Genomic DNA, 26,184 nt, shown 5'->3' with positions numbered 1-26,184 from the left:
CCGCACCGGGCTCAGTGCTCACAGCTCGGAGCCTGGAGCCTGCTTCGGATTCTGTGTCTCCCTCTCTCTCTGCACCCCCCCCCCACTCGAGTTCTGTCTCTCTCTCTCAAAAATAAACATTTAAAAAAATTTTTTTTTAGTCATGATAAAGAGCAATTATAAATACCAAAAATGTTATGAAAGCATTAAATGTTATAAGCAGAAGAGAAAATGGCATGCAATTATATAAAAGTCACATGTGAACACAGACTAAAACGCAATATACAAAATCAGGAATAATTTTTGTGTTGTTAGGGTGAACGGGAATTTTTTTTCTCCATTAACACTGAAACATGAATGAACGCACGCACCTGCACTATTTCCTGTTCTCTAATCAATCCCTCTGCCGTGCACTAAAGCGCCAGGAGCCCCTTGCAGTGACACCACCAGAGCTCTGGCTTCAGAATTCCCGTTTGCTGGCTCAGCTGACCCCTCCCCCCCCCCAAGAAAGCCCACGCATCCGCCCCACGCCGGCTCCCGGCGCCCCGTGTGCTGGCCTTCTCCCCTTCTGCCCAGCACTTGTGGCCGCCCGGCTCTCCTGCCCAGGCCACCTCACCCGCTGCTACAGGTCCTTCTCATCTGGGGAAGGGTCTTCCCTCCCGACAGCTCTCCGGAATGCTCTTTTCTCCCGGTGCGGACGCGAGGCACATGCTGTCCACGGGCTCCAACGCTTGAGCAAAGTTGGCTCCAGGCTCCTTTCTGCACTTCCGGCCACACGGACGCAGCAGGCAGGAGGCACGAGCCCATCTCTCCCGATCTGACACGCCGTAATACTACAGCCCTTCACCTTCATCTTCAAGCTCGATGGTCCTAAGACCCTTCCACGTATCCTCATTTATCGTGGGTTCACAGGCAGGCCCAAAGGATACATCTTCACGGAATGTTTTAATCTGGATATGTTCAGAAAGAACACTTGAGACATCACCCCCGTACACAAGTAAAGTAGTAATGGCTAATACGTACAATGCACCCGGCACTGTGCTCTTTCTACAGGATCCTTAAAAGAGCCGTACATGATTATTAGCCACCATCTACAGGCGAAGAAACCCAGGTCTTGAAGTAGTGTGTCACATCCAGTTAGAAACAGGATTCCAGACCATGGCTCTGAACCCCCATTCTATCCAGGGTGCTTAGAGTGCCACGCCCTCCCCAGGGCTCTGCACTGCAGCAGGCGAGCAAGGACGAGCCCCCGATGTCAGAGAAGGAGACTGACTATACCTTAAACGGTTTATTCTCAGGGCACCACCCTCTAGCCAGCTTACACTACTGGACTTAGAAAGAAACATTCTGTCGAAGAGACATAAGCACTTATGGGCCAGTTACAAAAAATTACGGTGAAGAAAACACTATAATTAGTGAGTGCAAAAGATTATCGGAGCACAAAAGAAAGACCGATTAATAATTGGATACGAAGGTCAGGCAGACACGTGGCTGTCTGGGGAGTAAAATGCTACTTTAAAATCTTCATGAGTTTTCAAAATGTTTTAATGGCTAATAATAAAGACCACACTCATATATTTTGAATTACCATTGTTAAATTTTTTAAAGTTGGATTTACTAGTAGGGCTAAGGGCACAGATGACTCTCTACAAAAAGTCAGGCATGAGAGTTATAAAATTGATTAGAAAGCCCATAAAGATGATGCTAATCCTCCATCACTTTCCTAGAAGATCACGGTGTCTGTCCGAGCACGTGACTCCAAGCCAGGGCACTGTCTCTCCATTTCACCTCTCTGATTGAACTGAAGGTAAACAAACTCTTACAAATTTAAAAGAAGAAGAAGAAGAAGAAGAAGAAGAAGAAGAAGAAGAAGAAGAAGAAGAAGAAGAAGAATTAAAAATATGGATAAAATCACAACTAGAAAATGGAAAGCTCCCCTTAGGGAAAGTTGAGGATCCAGCGGCTTCCCCGGGGCACGTCTCCCTGCCCCTGGCCGCAGCCCTCCCCAGGGGTGAGCCGAACCACCGTGATAAAAGACTCAGCTCGCCCGCCCACGGGGGACTTCACGCCACGGCCTCACCGGGATGGGTCCCGGCCACGCTGTCGTCAACAGGCTGCTTGGAACGCCGCAGGGGCCAGGACCTGGATTCGGGTCTCACACCACCAGCTTTCCTCGCTCCGGGCTCGAGAAGCCCTGCAAACTCCGCTTCCTCTGCCGCAGTCCGTCTGTCTTCAGGGTGAAATACTGAATGCAAAGGGGTCCGACCAGGAGGCCCGTGTTCCAGTTGTGACTCAGCCACTTCTGGCCGTTTTACTCTGGGGCAGGTCACTGACTTGTTCTGGGTTCTTGCTGCAGCGTAAGTATATTTAGGAAGCTGGATTGCTAAGAACTCTTTGTTTGGACTGAAACATTTGTGGATCCCTTAGCTAAGACTTTAAAATTTTTTTTTTTTTTTCAACGTTTATTTATTTTTGGGACAGAGAGAGACAGAGCATGACCGGGGGAGGGGCAGAGAGAGAGGGAGACACAGAATCGGAAACAGGCTCCAGGCTCTGAGCCATCAGCCCAGAGCCCGACGCGGGGCTCGAACTCACGGACCGCGAGATCGTGACCTGGCTGAAGTCGGACGCTTAACCGACTGCGCCACCCAGGCGCCCCATGACTTTAAATGATTAAGTGGAAGTTGTTATCACACACGCTCCTGTGCCCATATGGCTGCCAGTTACCTGTCTGTGCTGACTCCCCTTCCTGAAGCAAAGAAGCCCCAGCACGTGAAGATCCTCTGTCCGTGAAGCCCAAAGTATGCCTGGCAGCCCAGGAGGGAAAAAAAAGACCCCACATTCCACACCTCTTGGTGCCCAGGGAGGGCGTTTCTCGTACAAGCCATGTCTTAGTCCATTCGGGCCGCTAGAACACAGAGCACAGACTGGGTGGCTTACAAACGAGGAATGTACTTTTCACGGCTCTCGGGGCTGAAAGCCTGAGACCAGGGCACCAGCAAGGTCAGGTCTGCTGAGACCCTCTTCCTGGATCATTGAGGCCATCCTCTTGCCGTGCCCTCACGTGGCGGGCAGGGTAAGGAAGCACTGTGGGTCAATCCCGTTCATGATGACTCCACTGTGATAACCTGAGCACCTTCCAGAGGCCCCGCCTCCTCACGCCTGGACCGTGCAGGTTAGGGTACAACCTACAAACCTGGGGGGAGACACACACTCAGCCCACAGCAACTGGACAAGGTGGACGTCCTCCGCAGCATCTGCTGCAGGGGTGGGAAACAGCTAGAACCTAACAGCTCACAGGAATACTACCAGCTAACTGTCTCTTTATTAGCACACTTTTACGTATAAATTCAAAACTAAAAAGCCATAAAGTAGGGGCACCTGGGTGGCTCAGTCAGTTGAGCGTCCGACTTCAGCTCAGGTCATGCTCTCACAGTTCGTGAGTTCAAGCCCCGCATCGGGCTCTGTGCTCACGTCTTGGAGCCTGGAGCCTGCTTCAGATTCTGTGCCTCCCTCTCTCTCCGCCCACCCCTGCTTGTATTCTGTCTCTCTCTGTCTTTCAAAAATCAATAAACATTAAAAAAAAAAATTTTAATAAAAAATAAAAATACATAAAGTAGAACTCTATCTTTTAAAAAGAAATTCCGGGGGCGCCTGGGTGGCTCAGTCAGTTGAGTGTCTGACTCTTGGTTTCAATCCAGATCACGATCTCACAGTTTGTGGGATCGAGCCCCATGTTGGGCTGTGTGCTCACAGTGCAGAACCTGCTTGGGATTCTCTCTCTCTCTCTCTCTCTCTCTCTCTCTCTCTCTGCCCCTCCTCTGCTCATGTGCACTCGCTTGCCCTCTCTCTCTCTGAAAAATAAATGAATAAACCATAAATAAATACATAAATAAATAAATAAATAAAACAGAAAATCTGAGGTGTAATCAGTACTGGGGAGAGGGGGTGGGGAGAGGAGGGTGGAAGAAGAGGGGAGGGGGAGGTATTCAGGTTTCAGTTAGTCTGGGGTGGGGCTGAGAGTCTCAATTTCTAACCAATGCCCAGGCCATTCTGAGGGTAGCCAAAGACAGAGCCTGCAGCCAGATGGGGCTCACAAACAAAGCTATCCTTAATCAAAATACAAATACAGAACAATGGGGTTTACAAATTCAAAACGAAAGTTAAAACGGAAAAGGTCTATCCAGGGAAAGCAGCCACTGAGTGGTCCACCACCACCTCCCCCCCCACCCCCGACCTCCCCTTCAGGGATCAGCCTTTCCACTGACCATGCTGAGGGAGGACAGGTCTGGGTCCTCTGTCACCCTGGCGCTCGTCCCCCAGCCACGTAAGAAATGGGAAGCTAGCAACATGCAAAGAAAGTCTTTGGGCAAAGCACAGCACAAAACAAACCCCTTGGGTCTGAAACCCCTTGTTGGGAGTCTGCCTAGACTTCCCCACTGGACAGCACAGGGCACACGGCCTCCCAGAGAAGGAACACCCCCCTGCCCCCTGAAGGAGAGCCCCAGACCGGCCCATCCTGCTCCCAGCACCCAGCCCCGTGCAAAGCTAAGGACAGAAAGCAAAGCAGCTCACCTGACAAAGAAGGCCAGCAACTGTGACAGCTCCCAAGGTTTTCAGAAAATGGCACAGCTGAATTAAGTAGGACTGACTCGAGACTGGCACTTTCTAGGGAACTAATGACCCCCCCCTCCCCCAGGAGCTGATGGCCCGAGGCGAAGCCAGGGGCCATTAACCCTCACCAGCCAGTAAGCAGGAGTGGGGAGCAGCGCCACACACAGGCCAGGGACCCCCAGCCCGGGCGTGGGCGGAGCGGCCTGACCTGAGGACACTCACAGCCCCGGCCTGCGGCCTGCGCTGCAGTGTGGGTGTCTGCAGGGAGGCTACAGGGAGCCCCGAGGGCGCGCACCCCTGCTGGCCCCAGGGGACAGCGGAGGCTCCTGCGGAAGCGCGGAGGAGGGAGGACCGACCGCAGCTCTGCCTCGGCCACAGTCCGGCTCGGCCCCCGGGAAAGACCACACAACTGCCAAGGGCCAGCGCCAGGTCTGTTCAGGCACGGGGTCAACAACACCTGTCCCCTGCGGCGGCAGGTGTGGGAGTCGCCCTGACGCGGCCTGCCCGGCTCTCCCACGTCCCCACGCTGGAAGCGTGTACCCTTCAGACGCTTGGTCCACGGGGAGCTCCTGGGGGAGGGGAAAGAACCCACCTGAGCGCCCCCCGTGCCAGCGCTTGGCCGGTGCCACGCAACACCCCACAGAAGGCGGCCGCGAACTGACTGATCGTGCGGTTCAATGCGGAGCCACCAGGTGGGGAATCCCCATCCTCACTCTCCGGGAAGCACGCAGAGCTCGGGTCACCCTCCGTCAGGAAATAAGCCTGGGGACCGGCTGCCGGAGGCTGGGGTGTATAGGGGCAACTGCTCATCCCTTCCGACGCGCTGGAAAACCGTGCCCGCCAGGGACGTGGGGGACGCCGGAGCCACCGAGCTCCCAGACTGCTGTGCGTGTCCGGGGATCCACCCCCCCCCCCCCCCCGCAGCTGGCCGCGGCCCCAGGGAACACATCCCACGTGGAGGAAGCATGTGGCGCGTGCAAGGAACCGTGCACGTCACACACAAGAGAAACACACGCGGCGCAGAAGAGGAACAGGCGTGCCACGCGTGGGAGGAAGCCCGGCGCGCATGCGGGGGCGGGGGCGGGTCCAGCCCGGGGAAGGAGCCTGCAGCCAGGGCCAGTGACACAGCACAGCACACCCTCAGGCCGCCAGCCTTGGCTCAGGCGCCTTCCCGTGGGGGAGGCTGCAGTGCCACGGGGAAGGGACCCCGCGTCCTGCTCTCTCCCAGGACCACGGGCCACGTTCCCCATCCCAGTGGAAGCTCAGCTGCAAGCACAGGTCTGTTAGCTCACTTGTGCATCTGACACACAACATGGTGGGGGGGGGGGCTCATTAACATACAAAGTCAGCATTTGTTGAACGAAGGAGTGCAGACGGACGCCTTCCCCAGAAACAGAAAGGGAAGCACCAGCCTGTCACCCCAATCTTTTGGAGTCACACACCAAATGCCACTGCGTGTGAAGCCTGGGAACAGGGCGTCATCGGACTCCTCATTCAGCCTTCCGTTCAGCCGTGGCTACCAGACCAACTGAAGCCAGAGGCTGCAGCCTTCCCTAGCAGCTTGGCTACGAAGTCCTGAAAGGAGGGGGACAGCAGGTGACACATGTTTCTGCAAGACAGCACCCAAGGAGCCATCGTAAACCAGCGATTCGGAAAAGGGTTCCAAAGAACTACATCCTCGATGCCATAAAATATAAGTTAAATATACAATTTTTCTGTGCCTACCACTGGAGAGCTAGGTCTCTCTGGGACTAATTATTAAGGACCAAAGTCATTCAGTACAAAAAGGTTTCTTTCCCCAGGTCCAAGGACTGATGCCTGTATTCCGGAACCAGGACTGTGTGTGCAAGAAACTACCCTAATACCAGAGGACACGCAAAGCTACAAACGACGTTTGTCCCACGATGCCAGTCTCACCTGCCAACCCCGGGGACTCACAACTCACCGGACAGTGCTCCCCAAGAGGTGGTCCCAGAGCCTGCCAGAGATGCACGTGCTGGGGCCCAACCCCAACGTGACTTGGCTCCAAAAAAGGATTTAAGATTAAAGTACTTCATGTCACTTGGGGCTGATCCCTTCTTGGTGTCATAACCAAATGGCGTATAATTTTGGCTGAGAAAACCAGGTATAATGTAACCTATTCCCGTAACTTATGAATGCCTTCATTGCCTCATTGGTTTTTAACTCATTTAGCTTTTAATGGAAGCATCCCTCATTAGATAATAATAAAGTGTCCCCTATTCTCATAAAGTTAAAAAGCTGATAACTCCACCAAAAAGGTTAATGGGACAGCCTCGGAATAGAGCAGAACTAAAAAGCAAGTAGGTGAGAAAAGATGCCTGGTGGCCTGGAGACAGAGCCAGCTGGAATTCTCTAACACCTGTCCTGTGACAAATTCCGCACAGTCGACCAGCAGACAGAAGCCGCGAGTCTGCCTTCAGACTCCCACCTGGGTCTGTCCCTCCGTCACCGCAGCCCCAGACGGCAGTGTCATTACGCAGGTTCCTCTTTCCCTGCAACATGGCCACTGGAAGCTATTTTTGTAAATAAATCACTCGCATCTGACACTTTCCAAAAGTAACACACACACACACACATTCAGAAAAATGAAAATCAGAAAGACAATTTACCTCACAAATGCTCAGATCACCCAAAGGTAACCGTGGCTCCAATTTTGAGGCCTTTTGACTAGTTTCCCCCTGGTCTTTTTCTATGTAGAGATTCAGTTTTGTATTTTATCCACTACTTGTCTAATTGAGGTGTAACTGACATCACATTACATTAGGTTCAGGTATTCATAGAAGGATTCGGTATTTGTATCTATTGAAAAATCATCTACTTTCTTACCACCATAGTGATCACACAATATGTATGATTTTAACATTTCACTGAACCGTCTAACGAGTCTTAAATCATGACGCTCATGAGGAGTTTATGACTTCATGAGCACAGCGCGTGACCTCTGCTCCACTGCGAGGAACCAGGCTCAGCGGGGTGGAATCCTGTGAATCTGCCCCCATCCACCCTCACACGGGCACATTTTGATTGCTCCTAACTGTTTCACAATTATGTGCACTACTGCAGTAACGGTCCTTGCATATAAAGCTTTTTCCGTGTTTTGGAAAATACAAAAACATATTATAAAATATAAAAATATATAAATAATATAAACACTAATTTGTCAAGCTCTAGATACATGTCACCCAATCAGCTGCCTGATTTCAATGACTGAAAATGATTTTATTTTATTTTTTTTTTTTTTCAACGTTTATTTATTTTTGGGACAGAGAGAGACAGAGCATGAACGGGGGAGGGGCAGAGAGAGAGGGAGACACAGAATCGGAAACAGGCTCCAGGCTCCGAGCCATCAGCCCAGAGCCTGACGCGGGGCTTGAACTCACGGACCGCGAGATCGTGACCTGGCTGAAGTCGGACGCTTAACCGACTGCGCCACCCAGGCGCCCCACTGACTGAAAATGATTTTAAATGACTATGCCAATTCAAAATCCCTCATCGAGGCGCTTGGGTGGCGCAGTGTGTTAAGCATCCGACTTTAGCTCAGGTCACGATCTCACAGTTTGTGGGTTCGAGCCCCGGGTCGGGTTCTGTGCCGACAGCTCGGAGCCTGGAGCCTGCTTCCAGATCCTGCGTCTCCCCCTCTCTCTGCCTCTCCCCTGCTCGCACTGTGTTTCTCCCTCTCTCTCTCTCTCCAAAGTAAGTAAAACTTTAAAAATAAATAAATAATAAAATCCCTCGTCGATAATATGACAGCGGCTATGTCCCTACCCCCTGCCCAGCACCAAATACCCTCCCACAGCCAAGTTACAGCCACCTCCCCTGTGTGACAGTGGTGACTGGGTGGAGACCCGGCACCACGTGCCACGGCCTTTTGCGCATTTCCCACGGATCCAGGACACACCTGTGAGGTACAGAAAGTAGACGGCTTGATCCCCATTTTTTGAGGATGATGAAGCCCGGCGAGGGTAATCCGTTCGGTCAGCGTCGCAGGTGGACCGAACGCTGACCTGTGAGGATCCAACACTCCTTCTACGACAGTGGCCACAACAGCGGGGGCCACATCTTGCATCTCATGTCCACCTCACTGCAGCATGTGGCAGTGAGAGCCCGGAGCTCGAGGCTGAAACGGGACCGTGGCCTCATCCGGGCTCAGCCAGAACGAATGCCGTGGGCACGCGGCGGGGCCGTCCAGGGGCCCGCGTGGAAGCAGGGATGCCAACCACGTGCCCTGGCCTGCTTCTCGACCCCTCACCCGGTGAACCCTGCGTCACCACAGCCTAAACCACAGCGGTACCGCCACGGGAGTTTAAGTCATTGAGCTCAGTTATTACATTCGGTTGGGTATTGAAATCCCGATGCAAGTTTTATTTTGTTTGTGTGGCATTAATTTTCTCAAATGGTGCTTGAAAAATCAAGAGCAAAATGGTTATAAAACTAAGAATAGGCTTAGTAATTAACATGTATACATTTGTCAAAAATAGTTACCTGATTATCATATTTAAGAGACTGCGTCCCAACCAAAAACCGAATGGCATCTGTTTCTGCAGTCTGAGGTGTCAGAGCACGTGCCTGCAGGGGGGAAGGAAAATGCACACACATTTATGAAGTTAGATGTAACGGTTAGAGATTAGAAAGCCAGTTACCTCCTGTACCGCCGCTGGAGCATCCATTCATGCGAAGTGTCTGCAAGGCAACTTAGAAATACGTACGGACAGCCTTCAGCTTGTGCCTGTTTTGTGACACAACAATTCCACCTCAGATGTGTATATGGAAACAACTGTAGACAGGCACAAAAAAATAAGCAGTAAAGATGTAAATGGTGTTTTTAATAAAAGCGCAATTTTCAACAGAAATAGATTGGTCGAACAAATCATCCTCTGACAACACAGCAGAAAACGGCTCCCAGCAATGGCAGAGCAGGTGGTTCAAACCACGTCTCCTGCAGAGGAAAACTGTACAAACTAAACGAAATACTCCGAACTTGTTTCAAGGCCTCCGGAAGCCAGCACAGCGATGAGTGAGTGCCAAGGTCTTGGAAATGAGGGAAGGTCAGAGAGGAAAGCCTGACCTCCAGCCCCCTTTCAGCTAGAGGCACCTGTCACTTTGGAAAGTGTGGTGAGCGGCCGATGTGGAGGAGAGTTTGTGACAGGCTCGTGGGGCTGAGGGTACACACACTGAGTACACAGGGAAGAGGTCGGCGGAACACTAAAGTTCTGGGTTGGGATCCCTTGGGGATCAGGCCAGGCGTGAAGGTGGACTAGAATGAGGTCAACCCGGACACACTACGATCTGGGTCATCTTAGTCCTCGATTGGATTTTAAGTGATCTGAGCAGGCTGGTGCTCCTGGGCTGGCCAGATACCTGCCAGAAGTAACAGTAAATCCTCTGGAGGAAGACAGACGTCCAAAGTTTCTACAGTTTTTCTCACAATGTCAAACACTGAATCAAAAATAACTAGTCATACAATGAGTCAAAATCATATGATCAAAAGCCAAACAACAAACAACAGAAAGGGGCCTGTCGAGCATTCAGATGATCAGGTTCTCTGGGAAACAAGCTCTAAAGCATCAAGTTTTATGCACAGATTTTGTGGGAGCATTCTCGGGGATGACGCCATGGAAGGGTGAAGGAAGCAGGACTGTGCAGAGGCAAAGAGGAACCCCAGTGCCACAGGGAGACTGGAGCTGGGACAGTCCCCCAGAGTGGAGCCAACATGGCCAGGCCCTTGTGCTGCCCAGCCCCCACCCCCATCCAGTAGGCTGTCCCTGGAGAAGGGTGGGACTTCGGTGGGACTTAGGGCAAAGTGACTCTGTTCCACTGAGGGCGAACTCTAAGAGCAGGACCCACTGATTGCTCTCAGCCACCAACAATCCCAGAATCTGCTGGATTTTCTGACAAAGAAATCTGGGCAGTGCACCACAGCAGGAACCACAACGCCTATGATTAATATGCTCAATAATTAAAATTAAGAACTCCAGGTGAAGAATCTGAGGCCTAGAGAGGAAAAGACTGTGTACAACTGGTAAATATTAGTGTTGTGACAAGTACTGCAGGCTTACAAATTCAAACCCAGATCTTTCAGCACAACTAGTAACTGTGCCTACGTCAACTCCCTGTTTCCCTGTAGCTCATGCTCGGATGCCGGTGGGAGGCAGAATAGTGGCCCCAAAAATGTCCGCATCCCAATCCCCAGAACCTGTGCAGAGAGACTTTGCGGGTGCGATTAGGTTAAGGATCTTGAGATGGAGGTTATCCTGAATCACCTAGTCACACGGGTCCTTACGAGCAGAAAGCCCTCCCTGGATGTCGTCAGACGGATGCGTCACAGAAGAGAGAACCGGAGAGGTGGCGGCACGAGGGCCACAGGAAGCCTGCAAGGGCTGCAGACGGCTGGGAGCACGTGGGCAGCAGCCGCTGCAGGCTCTGGGGATGGAAGGAGCCCACGGAGCAGGGAGCACAGGAGCCTCCAGAAGCTGGAAGAAGCAAGGTCACAGACTCTCCCGAGCCTCCAGGAAGCAGTGCAGCCATACCAAGGCCTTGATTTTAGCCCAGTGAGGCCCCTGTTGGGCCCCTGAGCCATAAGGCAGAAAGAGCTGTTCCTCTGAACCATTGAGCTGGTGCTGACTCGTTACGGCAGCAACAGGAAACTGATTCAGTACGTGGGCCACACACGGTTCACTACCTGGGCCACCGTCCACACGCGGCTAGAAACAGACGTGACGCCCCACTCCCTCCTCTGTCACATCTAATCCCTGAATTTCTTGATTCATTCTTTTTAAAACGAGGTAAGAGAAACACGGAAACCACTGTCCTGACCACCCAGTCGGTCTGGTTTTGATTTGGTCTCTGAGTATCGGTCACCAAAAGGCTTGGTGACAATTTCACGTCATGCTCCGTAGCACCTCTGTCCCCACCCCTCCTCACAAAGGCTTCCTGGCACAAAAATATCAACTACCAAAACACATTCCAGTAACACCAAGAAAATACATGTGCAAAGCAGCATTCACATTATTAGACATCCGGAGGGAAAAGTCTATTCTGGCCAATATGCCTACAACTTCTTCAGCAAAACCGGACCGGACAATTTTTGGAGTCTTACACAGATCTCTGTGCAAAACTGATGAACTCTTTGTGAATCTATATACCTTCTGCCAAAAATGTACATGCAAGTAAATTCTGCACATAACATCAGCAAATTCAGACCCTCCAAATCCTAGCTAATTTAAACACCACGCAGAGGAAAAGGATTCTCGTGAGGAAGCGTCCACGCCATCACGGAGAGACAAAACCGCACCTTCTCCGAAGGCAGAACCCTGACTCAACAGAGGGGACGCAGACCTGGGTCCAGCTTCAGACAAGAACGCTACATCTCAAACGGAGGTACATGTCATCACCCCAGAGAGAAAAAGCCTGAAGATCCCCCAAAACAGGACCCAGAAGCGGACCCAGCTGAAAGGAAACGATTATTTTCCATTAAGACACTCGTCTATGCTTCGAGTTGGTAATCACCGGTTGACTACATGACATTTGTGAGTGGCAGCTGTCGTGGAAGGTCCCACAGAGGGCAGGACATCGGCCCTGCCCTCAGGGCACAGACTTGCAGGGCGAGACGAGCTCGGACAGAGCAGGTGGGAAACGACCATGTGACACAGCCACAGGCACACACCGCACGGGAGCAAAGTAACACTCACCAGAGCACACCCACGCGCTCAACTTCAGGTGGAAGGCAGGGTCAAATGCCACCACCTTAGAGGAGAAGAAAGCCAGAAGGAAGGAAGCTGTCTCAGGCTGCTGGCCTGGAAAACAGGGCAGTCCGCGGCCACGGAGGCTGCTGGGTGCCCGTGGTGAGCCAGCACGCGGTCGGCCTCGTGCCCCAGCAGTTCGGGCCCCAGACCCGCACACCTGCGCAGAGACCATGGGAAACACGCAAAAAAGTAAAGTCCATGAGATCATCTGCTTTGCCACAGTTTTGGAAAAGCACTACAAATCTGACACTACGCATTCTGTCACCCACAATAAGACGCTGCTTTTTTAAAAAACTGAAGGGCCGAATTATTCTTGTTAAAAAAAAAAAAAAAGTCTGAACCGAATCTTTAAAAATTACGGCGAAATCTCAAAAACAGTTCATCTAAGATCCTTCCATTCCATTACTGGGTAAAATTATGATCATAACATAGCTCCAGCCATTCGGGTGACAGATGTGTATGTGTCCGTAATTCCGGTCCTTTGATGAAGTGAGTGATGAAATGACCTTCCGAGGCTAGTCGTTAATGATGCTTCTGAGGTGCTCTAATGACCTTGTTATGAGAAGATCAGATTTTAGGGTATAAAAGGTCACAACACATCTGCACATATCGTAGCCTGATTCACCTTCATAATTCAATGAAGTAGACCCAAAGTCAAGATGGATAACGTAACTCCTACTCGGGAGATAAAGACACCGAGGACCGGAGAGGTTACGGGACTTAGTCATGGTCACAAAGCTCCTAGAGGAAGCACGACACGCACTCCCACACTTGACTCTGTTTCTCTCTGTTACGGGGACTCAGGGACCCGGCCACACAGGTAAGAGATTTATCTATGGGACTGAAGTTGGAGCCTGGGTCACCCTGTTCTCAAAAGCAAGGCCACAGCCCTTTCCTCACGCGGCCTTCTCTCCATCTGCCTGACCGCTGAGGGAGCCAACCCCGGACGAGGCAACCAGAGACGCCGAGAAGGGCTGGGGAAGGGGCGTCGGAAGGGTCAGGAAAGCCCCTCCGCGTTACGGGAACCACAAACCTCACGACCTTCCAGGACTCCCTGAGTACATAAACCCCCCCTGGGAAATTCAGAACTGTCTTCCTCTTCTCACTAGTCTGAGCAAGCAAACGCTCACTCTGGGTAAACCCCCCGCCAAGAAGAGCCACCCCCAGGTAAGCGCAGGGCCACCCCTGAAGGCCAGCGGCAGAGCAGGACTTTGCTCTAAGAGGGGGGACCCAGGGCGGGTTTACTCCTCTACCCTGAGCAGTCTCCCCGCCCCAGAAAAGGCCTCTTTCCCAAGAGTGGCCCCCAGGTCAGGGGGGTGACAGACCAGGAAGCTAGAGGTGACTGGGCACGCGTCTCCACGGCAGACCGCCTTCCACACATAAAAGAAAGCAAGGCCCCAACGTCTCGCTCAGTGCTGAACACCCACTTCTCGTCTCCTGCGCCCGGATCGCCCCGGCGGGCCCCCGGGCCACGAGAAGCAGCGCGCCTCACGAGCTACCAGATAACTGTGGCGACGACACGGCCCCTGGGGACCACGGGGCCGCAGCGCACAGTCACGCGCACGCTCACTCACACGCTCGCCCCCGTACGTGCGAAGGCCGGCCTCTCGGCTCCGCCAGGGGCTGCCGCCCGCCCCGCGCCCACCCTGCTTTGCCCTGCCGGCTCGGCTCCAGGCCCCGGTGCAGCCCGGCCCCCTCCTTCAGCAAACTCGACTCACGCTTGAGGCCACACGGAAACCATCGGCTGGCCTCCTGGAGACGCCGCCCCTGCCCACCTGCCCCTGCCCGCCTGCCGGGGAGAAGGGGCGCCCCCTGCCTGCCTCACCACAGGAGGGGCACCCCGCCTTCCCGCAGCACACGACATTGGTCAGCCCTCTTTTTCCTCTTCCCTCTCCTCTTCTCTGGCTTCTTCCCCTTAACTGGGAAAATCAAGTCACACGTCCCCTTGTCCTTTGAAAATACCTTGCCTTGACCCATCTACCTTCGTTCTTGCATTCACTGCAAGTTTAATGGTGGTGTAGGCAGGATAGGCCTTCCTCGGCTCTGACCCTTCCTCCCTTCCGATAACCCGGCCTCACCAAGCCACCCCGCAGCACTGCCCTCCTAGGGCCCCCCGCGTCACGGCCACCAGACGCTTCGACGCAGGACCCCTCGGTCCCCTGGCCCCCCAGGACCCAGGAGGTCACCACCCCGCCCTGTCTTCTCCCCATCCTCCCTTCTCACGCTGGGGCTCTGTGCCCACGGTTCCGTGCACACTCTTCCCGGCCCCGCGGCCTTCCCTTTCCCACGAGCATCGTCGCTGTAACCAGGCCGGTGATCTCGCCTCACTGAGCAGGTGCACAGGGGCACATCTGGCCTGAGGCCAGTCCCCAGCAGCTCCTGACGCCCTCTACCTGGCAGGCCTACCAGTCCGGACCTCCCGAGTCCGCAGCCGCCCTCCCTGCTCAACATTCACACCCCACCCCTCCCCGCTCCTTGCTTAATCTACCTTTTCACAACCTCTGAAGCCGCTTTTCCGCCAGGAGACTTTTTACTGCAGCTCACCCTCCACGTGCCTCCTTGTCAAGTCGACCCGGGACGGCGGGTCCTCCAGCAAGAGGCTTCGGGCTTCAGTCCCCCTTCCGGATCCCAGGGAATCACACGAAAGCCAGAAAGAAACGGGAACAGCGAGTGACCACAGAGCCACAGCTGGTGTGCGGAGAGGACCGGGCAAGGCGGACACGCTCAAGCCACCTCGGGCCTGAGGACCAAAGGGAAGCTCCCGGGGCGCCTGCGTGCAGTGGGGCAACAGAGCAAACCCCTAGAAGCAAATACACAGAACATTGCACTAAAAACGTCCCTGAAAAAGCTCTACGTAAAATATCAAACGGAACCCAGCAGAGGACTATCTCGCGACCAAGTGGAATTTGGTCCCAGAATGCCAGGGTGGCCCCACAATTTGAAAGTCAGTGATTTAAGTGACCAAAGAGACCAAAAGGGAAAACTCATACGTCACATGGTCCGTTCCACAGACATGAAAAGCGTTTGAAAACTTCGAATAGCCACCTTCGACTGTAAAGCTCCTAACGGGTAAGACCGAGAGCCCTGCGGTCACGAGCCTGACGCCCAGGGACTTCCTGACCCGACGGAAGCAGCCCCGAGTGCTGACCGGCCCGGCCCGGCCCTGCAAAGGCAGCAGCCCCAGCCCACTGTCCCGGCCGTGCCCACCACGGGGCTCCCGGAGAACCTGCCGGCACAGGTGCCGCGAAGCCAGCCTCACTCACCCCTGCTTGTGTGGCTCCAGGCTCTGCAGGGCGGCTGACTAGTGCGGCGGCAAAGCCAGGGAAAGCGACCGAAAGGACCCCGCGCCACCTTCGCACAAGTTCTCATCCCCACACAGCCCCTCCTGGCCGAGCTCAGCTGGTGAACGCGTAAGGAGGGCAGCACCCGGCTTAAACGGGAGCCACGGGACATGCCCCCCCACACGCACACCTCCTCCACGGCGTCCGCGGTGCCCCTCATTCATGCCCTGCCTACCTCTGCCACCCAAGTGTGTGCCATGCCACTGCTGCCTGGAGTCGCCCCTCCAGCGGGGCACAGCGGTCACTGGCCTCCACAACTAGAGAAGGTCTGGGACGCCTGGGTGGCTCAGTCGGTTCAGCATCCACCTCCTGGTTTCGGCTCGGGTCATGATCTCACAGTTCGTGGGATCGAGCCCCACGTCCGGCTCTGCGCTGACAGCACAGCCTGTTTGGGATTCTCTCTCTCCCTCTCTGTGCCCCTACCCTGCTGGAGCACACACTGCCTCTCTCAAAATAAATAAATAAGCTTAAAAAAAAAAAGAAAAAGAAAAACCAGAGAAGGTCTTCTTAATGTCAAAAGTTTCAAAGAAGTAAGCATGCAGGAGAGAAACAATCTTGTTTGTAGAGATGTTTGAAATAGTCGTGAAGAACCACCGTTCCGTTAGCTGTGAACTGCGGGTTAAACTCAAGCTCAAAAAAGTTGATTTCTCCTGCCCAGTGCACTAAGAGTGCGTGTGAGGGCATCTCGAGTCCCGTTTACACTCTAAAAAGTTCAAACAGTGCTGGAGAGACATCAACAACAAAAATCACAATCACTGGTGAAGATTAACATATACGATATTCTAATATGCAGCAAATGTGCAAAATGGAACTGTGAGATGGCCCTGTGCTAAGATGTGTCACTGTGAAAATGCAGTGTCTTTGTGCTGAGTTTGGGAGCGGCCAATCCACTTACCATGTGACCACGGTTATCTTATGTCCGGTAAAATAACTCTCCTCCCTTTCAGGAAAGAGCTCGAAAGCCCACCCGAGAAACGGTAGTTTATTACTTGTCTCACTAACGTCAACAGACTCTAATCATCACCTTGCAGAGCAAATTTGACAGGAATAGCATGCCTGGACCATCTAGGCTACAGTAACAGAAACACGAGCACAAGGGGTCCCTGCGGGGCTCAGTCGGTTGAACGTCCGACTTCCGCTCAGGTCATGATCTCACAGTTTGTGGGTTCTGGCCCCGTGTTGGGCTCTGTGCTGACGGCTCAGAGCCTGAAGCCTGCTTCGGATTCTGCCTCTCTGTCCCCGCCCCGCTCACGCTCTGTCTCTCTCTCTCTCTCTCAAAAATAAAAAAAAAATTAAAAATATGTTTTAAAGAAAAGAAAAAAAACAGGAGGACAAAACGATGCAAGACGGGGAAGTGGAGCTCCCGGATGGGAAACCAGCACTTCTCAGGTACGTAGCTAGCAAGTGCAACACTAAGTGGGCGATTTGGGATTTACACGTACAAAAATCAGGTGTTAAACCCAAAACTCACATTGTTCCTGCAAACATTCTGAAAAGCTGGGTAAACAAGTCTTTGTATAATAAACACAAGTCTTTATATCTTTATTTCAATGTTCTATGTATCTTAAGTTCAATGGCTTAAGTTCATTCTACATTCGCTGATGACCTGTCGATGTGAACTCACAGGGTGACGAGTCCCTAGACTGTCCAGTCCAATCTTCTGCCCGATGCAATAATGCTCTCGAGGCACTGTTCATAAACCCCAAATAGACACACTCCTCAAAAACCAGGTTCTGACCACCGAGTACCACAAATAAATTCCACACTTTTAGCAGGGAAGTCAAGGACGCCTCCTGCCCGATCCCATCAAAATCTCATTTACTCTCTCCCTTTTAGCTCCACTGTCACATCACCCAGAAGGACACATCAACTTCGGTACACAAACCAATCGTCCAGGCAGCCCAAGGAAATGCAGACTCTGATTCCACAGGTCTGCCTCTGGTGACAGGACAGCTGCCGGTCGGGCAAGGACACTCTGAGTTGCAAGGGTCTACACAGCCTTCCTGACTCTGCCCGTCAGAACTACCCGGTCTCGGTGGTATCAGAATCTGTTTCACTTCACAGAATAGATTTCAAAAGCCAGACCGTCCCACCTCTTATGCCAGACCTTGTACCAACAGCGCAGGAGGGAACGGAGCTAAGTTGGTATTAATCCAAACAGTTACAAAGCAGGATGTTAACTGCAACCCTCAGGACCGCCACGCTGCAGAATTCTCGGGGGCAGGGAGCGGGGAGCCGGCTCCTACCCCCCACCGAGGCAGCTCTTCCTTGCCCGGAAAAAACAGGAGCAGGTACAGCTTTTCTGGCAGGTTCTCCGGCCAGAGTCCAGGACTGGAGAGCACGCCAGGAGATGAAAACGCCCTTCGCCCTCCCTGCGCCGTCCCACACCCCCGCCCCAAATCTGTGGGCTGGGTCACATACAACCTCACCAGAGCCAAGGAGGAAAAAGAACTGAGGGGACGAAGTAAGGAAGTGAGAAGGAGCCATAATTAGGACACGAGGCGAGGACAAGGATGCCTGAGGTTCGGGAGGGTCCTACGGCCACGAGCCCAGAGCGATGTGCACCCGAGTACGCAAAACACGGCAAACACGGGTCCTGCTTGAGGAAAATTTAGCTGTAGAAATACATGCATGTATCTGTACAAGATACCTGTACACACAGAAGGTATGTATGTACACAAATTGTACATGTACACGTGTACATACGTAGAGATCCCATCCGAGCCACAGCACTTGAGAAAGAAAAAAAATCAAGAAGACAAAAGCAAGCGCATGAGTGAGCTGGAACAACAACAACAACAAAAAAAAAACGGGTGCGGGGTTCCTAACTCCACAACACAAGCAATAACAAAAACCAATCATCAAAATCGGCTCCAAATTGAGGCCTAAATCGGCGGTCCGCTTGGCTGCGCCCTCTAGGCTTCTCCCGAGCCTTGCTGTTTCCCAGGAAAACATTCTCCCGTATCCCCCTTAACTACAGAAGCCAAAGTATGACCTTTGGTTGAAGACCAACCCTAAGTCAGGCCCCTGATTCCCATCACCAGACCTACGCGTGGCTCTACACGGTGTGGCCTGGACACAGGCAGCGGCCTTGGGTCACAAGCAGTTCGCAGGCACTGTGGACACGGCCTCGCTCCCACCTGCCCATCACCTTGATTGACTCAGTGGCTTAGCAAATAGGTACCACGCACCTGCTAGGGGGCGAAAGAGAAGTAAGAAATAGCCCTGCTGTCCACTGGGAGGAAGGGGAAGTCTGCGCCTGACCGTTGGCCTCTGACAGCAGCGGTGTCCGAACCGAGGGCCTGACACAGGGGAACCGAGGTGTCTTGTTCTGAATAAAAGGCCTCGGGGCGCCTGGAGGGGCTTTGCCGGTTAAGCACCTGACTCTTGATTTCTGCTCAGGTCGTGATCTTGCGGTTTGTGAGTTTGAGCCCCGAGTCGGGCTCTGTGCTGACAGCATGGAGCCTGCCTGGGATTCTCTGTCTCTCTCTCTCTCTCTCTCTCTCTCTCCCTCCCTCCCTCTCTCTCTGCCCCTCCTCCACCTGCACGCTCTCTCTCCCTCTCAGGAAAAAAAAAAAAATATATATATATATATATATACACACATACTTATATATATATGTATATATTAAACAAACAAAAAAGGCCTCCAAGAGCAAAGAGGGCGCTGAACAGGAGGAACCCAGGCCTGAAACCAACTTCTCTAACAATTACAAGAGGTTTCACTGCTCAAAACCAGAGTGTCCTCAATTTTAAAACGGGAAGAACAATCCCCGCGCCCAGGGCTGGTGTGACAGTTAAGCGGCCCGTCAGACGTCTGGCACCTACCACCCGCTCAACAAAAGTCCGCCAAAAATGAAACCGAACACAAACCCCCACATAGGATGAAAGCCATGCTGGAAGTTTTGTGGGAAAGCAGACAGGCCTGGGGCAGAGAGGGACGGGCCCCGGGACCCAGGTGTCCCGGAAAACAGACAACAGAACAGACAGCAACCTGGCCGGTCAACCTGCCGGAAGTCACCTGCAGGCTGCGGCCGGAAAGTCAACACCCACCAGCAAGACACAAGGGGAACGAGACAAATGGGGAAAAGGAAGCGTTTCCTCAGCAACAGAAAAATGGAAAGCTATACAAGAAAAAAAATGAAATCCTAGAACCCTACTTGAATCGGCAGCCAGAAATATTTCTAGACCTAGAAAGACGAAGACCCTAAATAAGGATTTGGCAAGAAGTTATGATACCACTGTATCAGGAGTCTAAAGAAACACAGGGGAGAGCACAGAAAAAACTAAAAGCCCTTAGTGGCGACCTCCAGTCACCACATGGTGTCCAAGAGGTAAAAGCAGATAGGTAAAGATGAGAAGAAAGTTTTCAGTTGGATGTGGTTGTTCTCAGGGAATCAGATCAGGTGGGATGGGTGTGTTTAGGGCCCGCAGATCTTAATCAGCTTTTCAGCAATTTGACTTCTTGAAAGACTTGTAAACGCTACTTGGAATTTTTTTAACTTTAAATACACAAAAATAAACACAAGTCAAAAGTCCCTTCCTATAAGCTAAAAGATGCTGATCATAGGACACGCAAATGTTCTGTAAACACTGATGTGCTTAGCATTTTTATTTTAACAACCCCTGTATGGCCCTCAAGCCTCGTTACCTTCAGTCAATGGTCAGTGACCAAATCCCCATCTTCTAGGGTAAACTGCTCTCCACAGTGATGCGAATGTCACTGACAACCAACCCTCCACTGTCACTTTCGGTACTTACCCTTTAACTATAATAACGGTTCTTCGAATTCCAGAATGTCACGACCCACAGGCTGTCCAGAGTAAAGCGGCACAAAAATGTGCTACTTCTTTTAAGATGAAGGAGAAAATCAGACAAAATATTCGATACCCAGGGCAAGGATCCACTCCTTGATATTAATCCCAGGAAAACACAGGTCAAACCCCAGGAAATAACGTTTGTTGTCTCAAAGATCCAACACGGAAGATCAAAACCTCTGGGTTACTTAGGAGATTTCTTAAGGAGATCAAAAGTTACGAGGTACACCGGCAGAAGACGCGCACTTCAGGTAGCACACGGTCAGAGAAACTTAGATCTCCCCGTATGTACCCTTTGCATGTGCCCACACGTGAACTGGTTCCAGGAGAAAGCCGTGTAACTTTGTAGTTAGGGGCTTTAAAGTTGGCTTGGGTTTAAAGCCTACCTAGGTTAGAGTCCTAAGTCTATCAGTTACTGGCTAGGTTGCCTTGGCCCACAGGAAGAAAAACACCTACAAGGGCGACTCTCAGAGATTAGAAATACATACACAGTCTTCAGCAAGGTGCCCAGCACACGGTGACCACTTTCAAAAGTTGGTAGTTAAGGCACAGTCTTGGGTGACGGAGCCCGCTGTCAAACCCTGTAAACTGCCCATTCCTCACAGGACACTTTGAAACTGCCTTGTATGGGTTTATCTGTAAGAATTTTGTCTCACTACAATAATTACACACTTATTGAATGCTTACCAAGTGCCACGCACCTTTCTAAACTTTTGAATTAAATGTCTCAACTCATTTAATTGTCATAACAGCAACAGGAGATCAAGGCTCATTTTCCTATTTTCTTGGCAAGGAAACTGAGGCCCAAGGCCGCACAGCTAGTAAGTGCTGGAGCCAGGATCTACACTTTAGGAGTTTAGGGGGTGGGCAGGCTTTTCGCAACTAACAGTGCCACTTCTCTCACTGTAAGCTTCTTGAAAGCACAGATCATTTCTATTTTAACACACATTTGGGGCGCACAATTATGTACCAGATACTTCCTAGGGCAATGAACAAAGGTTGTTTTTGTTTGTTTTCTTGGTATGTGTCCCTAAGTGCCTTAAGCAGGTTCTCAAAAGCCATCAGAAGAGATGAAAACCAACACAAGGCTCTACCAGGTCCTACACAATGCGACCACCTGTCCTTCCAGCTCCTCCGCTACCCCCTCACTCCTCCACTCCATCCCTACAGACTTCCTAGCGGTCCTGCCAAACCGCACATGCATTCCTGCTTCACCGCTTACACTGTGGGGGCTCATGCACTTCAGACATTTACTGAGCACCTACTACGTGATGATCACGGTGAACAGGCACTGGAGTACAGGATGAGGCAAAATAGGACATTAGTGGGAAAGAGGTGAGATCCGAAGAGAGTCTGTGGTTCAGTTCGTAGGATTATACCAGTGCTGATTTCTACGCTTTGATCAATGTGCCATAGTCTTGCAGTCCTCAACATTAGGAGAAGCTGGGCGAAGGGTGCAACAGAACTTTCCGTTTATCTTTGCAACTCTTAGGTAAATTTAACACTGTGTCCAAATTAAACGACCCCCTCACCGCCACCACCCCCAAATCACAGATACGGCGCCAGCCTCTGGGAGCTCCAAGGCGGGAGGAAATAGCACACAAGTAGCCAGCCTGCAGAGAGCGGTGGGAATCAGGCCCCAAACAACGTCCAAGGGCTGCCGGGAGAGGGGCGGCGGGGTGTTCCCCGGGGGTCGTGGGCTGCGTCCACCCTGCGTCACGCAGGCCCCAGGGCCTTCCTGGATAAACAAGTCCTGTAAAGGAGCTCCCCGAAGCCTCCGGGTCCTCAGCGGGACAGGGAGAGCTGGGGGTGCAGGAGGGCCTCGCTCTACAAACGCGCGGCGCCGGGGGCCTTGCTGGGACTCACCTGGAACTCCAGCCCGTAGATCACCGGCGCGTCGTCCTCCATGCTGCGGCCGCTCACACGCTTAACGCCTGTCCCCAGAGCGGACGCGCCCCCAACTCAGCACCCATTCATTCCCTCCCGCCCAGGCGGCACCGAACCGGGAGCTTTTAGGGCCTAACTCGGCTCCCGTAGGCCACACTTCCTGTATTTTACTGATGCGTCATCAGTACGCTCCTCGCCGACGGCCAATGGCAGCGGCACCGGGCTCGTGCGCATGCTCATTTGATTCCATCCGGGTTCTCAACCCTCCTGACCTCGGGAGGCGGACGCGGCGGGAGGAGCGGGGACTAGAGCCAGTGGGGTCGAGAGCCGGGCGGGTAGAGCGGTGGGGGAGGGTCCCGGCGGAGGGGAACCGGAGGTGGCGGAGGGGCGTGGGCGGGCTCCAGGGCCTCGCGGGGTCGTCACTCCGCCCCCAGCCCGTAGTTTTGGGGCATTGAGACGTCCCATGCTGGGAGCCCTCCGCGCTCCGTAGCCCACAGAGAACCGCTCACGTGGAGCTGTGGCCCTGCCCTTTATTACCGTTAGTACTTTGCCCAGCGCGGGGACTGATGCTTTACAGAAGCCGGGTTAAGGTTCTTCTCTCTAACCCTGCGACTAGGGTGTCATACTTGCATTATAGAGATGAGAGGCTGCAAAATTGACCAACGGTTGAGGACATGGAGGTCGTAAGGTGGGAAGCTAGGATGTGTGCCCGGTCTGACTCCCCTAGGCTCTGCCCAGGGTCCTCAAGGTCAGGAGCCACGCTCCTCCAGGCGGCAGGCATGCCGCAGTGTCCGCACTTGGGGGAGGGGCGGGGGGAGGATGTACTACCAGTGCCGCTGAGTGATACCTAGCGCCACACCTCCGGCAGGATCTGACCTGCATTTGACTCTAAATGGGAGCCTGCTGGGAGACCTTGGGTTCCCTGGGCATCTCCAAGCATGGAGGACTTAGCACTTCCAAGGCACCTCCCTTGACCGACCGTGTCTTTGGCAGTCACAAGTGAAGCTGCATGGAGTCCCAAAGTGCCATTAGCAGAACCCCTTTCACTAAGCTGAATTCCACTGGTTTAGAAGACCACGCGCTTCTACAACTGTGTGATTATTTTTTTTTCTCTACTCTTAATCTTTTTGACAAATGAGATGTCACTTCACACCTGTAAAGATTCCTGGTAGCAGAAAGTCAAAAAATAGCATGTGTTGGCAGGCAGTGGAGAAAGGGGAAGGCTTATACCTGTTGGTGGGCATGTAAATGGATACAGCCACTGTGGAAAACAGGATGGAGTTTTCTCAAAAACTTAAAAATGGAAGTACATATGTTCCAGCAATCCCCCTTCTGGGAGTCTAAGGAAATAAAACCACTATGTCAAAGAAATATCTGCACCTTATGTCCAGAACAGCCTTAATCACAGTAGTCAACACGTGGAAAAACCTGTCAATAGACAGATGAATGGATAAACCAAGTGTGGCATTCACACGTGCCCCCCCACACACACACACACACAGTGGAATATTACTTAGCCTTAAGAAAAGAAGGAAATCCTGTCATTTGCAGCAACATGGATGAGTCCGGAGGACATTCTGTTATGTGAAAAAAGCCAAACATAGACAAATACTGCACGATTACATATACATGTGAAATGTGAACAAATGTGTGTGTGTGTGTGTCTGTGTATGACGTTGGAGAGGAGCACCTGAGTGTCTCAGTGGGTCAAGCATCCAACTTCATCTCAGGCGACTATCTCGCGGCTGAGTCGGAGCCCTGCGTTGGGCATTGGGTGCTGTGCTGACAGGTCAGAGCCTACAGCCTGCTTCAGATTCTGGGTCTCTCTCTTTCTCTCTCTCTCTCTCTGCCCCTCCCCCCTCAAAAAGAAATAAACATTAAAAAAATAATCATTGTAGCAGAAGAATGGAGCTTACCAGAGGCTAAGGGGGTGAGAGGAATGGGGAGACACTGATCAAGGGATACAAGTTTTCAATTATGGTGAATAAGTTCTGGAGACCTACTGTACAGGTGTCCATAGTTAATAATAATGTGCCCTATACTTGAAACTTTCGAAGAGTAGATCTCAAGTGTTTTCATCACATATGTATAAAAAAGGTAAGTATGGTGGATACGCTAATTTGCTTAATTGTGGTACTCATTTCACAATGTATACATGTGTCATGACATCACATTGCACACCTTAAATATATACTGTTTTTATTTGTCAAAACTAAAAAAATTAATCAGTTATGAAAGGAAGACAAAAATGGCTTTGCTCAGTTGTATGCCAGCGCCTCACGCCCTGGCAGGCATGGTTAAATTTTGATGGATAGCTGTTGGATGGATGAGGAGTCCTCAGTGATTACAGTAAAAATCAAGGAAGCAGACCCACAGATCTGAGCATCGTATGCATTGTCCCTGATTGCCTGAGATTAAGTTGTGGAGCTAAGAGAATGCAGAGTCTTTATATTGCTGGATTAAATCTACCTACCTACTACTGATATTATTCCTACCAGCTTTACGGTTAACGTTATTATTACACAAGTACAAATGCACAGCTGAAAAAGTAGAAAATACTGATAAGCACAAAGAAAAGTCTCTAAAAATAAGTGTTTCTTGGGTGCTTTGGCCAGAAAAAAGAAAGGGCCTAATCCTCTCTCTTCCACCTACCCTCTGGCCCAGGTTTCCCTGTAACCTGAGGATCAGGCTTAGTTCCCTCCCTATCCCGAGGGTTGTGGTCAAGCATCCCCGCCCATTCCTCCGCCCTTCGCATCACCTTGGTGCGCACGCTCCGCCCACCGCAGCACGAACCGGAAGCGCGCGAAGCAGCCGGCTCCTGCACTGGGCGTGCGCAGAATCAGACCGCCCGTCCAGCGCGCGCAGGCGCAGAAGCCGAAGAAGGTGCCGGGTCGAGTCCCTCCTTCCGGTATTCATCCGTCTTCTCTCCGGACTCTGGTCGCGGCCGCCTGTGACCGCCTCTCCAACCCCAGTGGGCGGGTGGCAGGTGAGACTCAGGGCCCGGGCTGTGGGGAGGGAGTCGGGTCGTCCCTAACCGCAGCCCCGCCGGTCCTGACCTCAGCCCCTCGCTGGCTTGTCCCCTGGCCGGTCCTCCCGCAGAGAGAGGGGGAGTCTCTTCTGTGTCTCCCCGTTGGGGAGCTCCTCTCCGGGGGCTCCTCCTAAGGGACTCCTGGGGGGGGTGCTCCCGGAGGTCTCCTCCTTGGAGGGCTCCTGCAGGTCCCAGCTGTGGCACTCAGCAGCTCGGCCCTGAGCAAGCCCCTTAATCTGTCTTCTTGTGGGTCGGCTCTTCTGTGCACGGCCATGACCTGCCCACCCAAACTCGGTATCGTGCGGGTAAAACGCGGCGGTTTGTGCGAAAGCACAGACGCCAGGGTGAGTGTTGCCTATTATTACACATCCTGATCCCTCCAAAAGCAGCCTTCGGGACGGGACCGACCGATAAGTGTTGTACACCGTGAAGACTGACAGCCTTTGTTGTAAAAGAAACACAAGGCTCAAAGATAGCTTCTAAAACGTGTCGGTGTTTCTCAAGCTTGGACACAAAAGTTTAACCCCAGTGACACTTGGACCTACGGTTTCTACCTTTTTATGGTGGTTGGAAGATAAGGTGTCCTTCTATCCAGATGCTTTACTCCTGGCTTCTTTTCGTGAATTCAGGACATGGTACCCAGTGACAGACCAGGCGCCCGGCCCACTGTGGTGGGATGGGAGAGGCAGAGGAGAGTGCAGATAGGATACTTTAGCGGTGACATATCTCACCCCGTCCTCACGTTCTGTGGTTGC

At 52.3% G+C, this 26,184-nt stretch overlaps 2 protein-coding genes across 5 annotated transcripts in view; one reads left to right on the top strand and one right to left on the bottom strand.

Moving 5' to 3' along the window:
* Positions 1-22,568, bottom strand: part of EIPR1 (EARP complex and GARP complex interacting protein 1) — a 123,921-nt gene extending 101,353 nt beyond the window's left edge. Inside the window, exons 1-2 of one of the 3 annotated variants that reach the window (XM_045447863.1) lie at positions 22,381-22,568; positions 9,097-9,180 (exon numbers count right to left, since the gene is read on the bottom strand). In XM_045447863.1, the coding sequence (XP_045303819.1) occupies positions 9,097-9,180; positions 22,381-22,422 (126 nt within the window). In that variant the 5' untranslated portion in view covers positions 22,423-22,568. The remainder of the gene's footprint in view (positions 1-9,096; positions 9,181-22,380) is intronic. The other 2 variants (XM_045447864.1, XM_045447866.1) reach the window with 2 other exon arrangements.
* A 2,680-nt stretch (positions 22,569-25,248) lies between these two features.
* Positions 25,249-26,184, top strand: part of TRAPPC12 (trafficking protein particle complex subunit 12) — an 81,957-nt gene continuing 81,021 nt past the window's right edge. The window contains exon 1 of one of the 2 annotated variants that reach the window (XM_045447859.1): positions 25,249-25,387. The gene's annotated coding sequence lies outside the window, so the exon portion shown is untranslated. The remainder of the gene's footprint in view (positions 25,388-26,184) is intronic. The other variant, XM_045447860.1, reaches the window with a different exon arrangement.

This window comes from Leopardus geoffroyi, chromosome A3, assembly GCF_018350155.1.
Source record: "Leopardus geoffroyi isolate Oge1 chromosome A3, O.geoffroyi_Oge1_pat1.0, whole genome shotgun sequence".
Lineage (NCBI taxonomy): Eukaryota > Metazoa > Chordata > Mammalia > Carnivora > Felidae > Leopardus > Leopardus geoffroyi.
The sequence above is the reverse complement of the archived record's forward strand: the minus strand, read 5'-3'. Positions and strand labels throughout refer to the sequence as shown.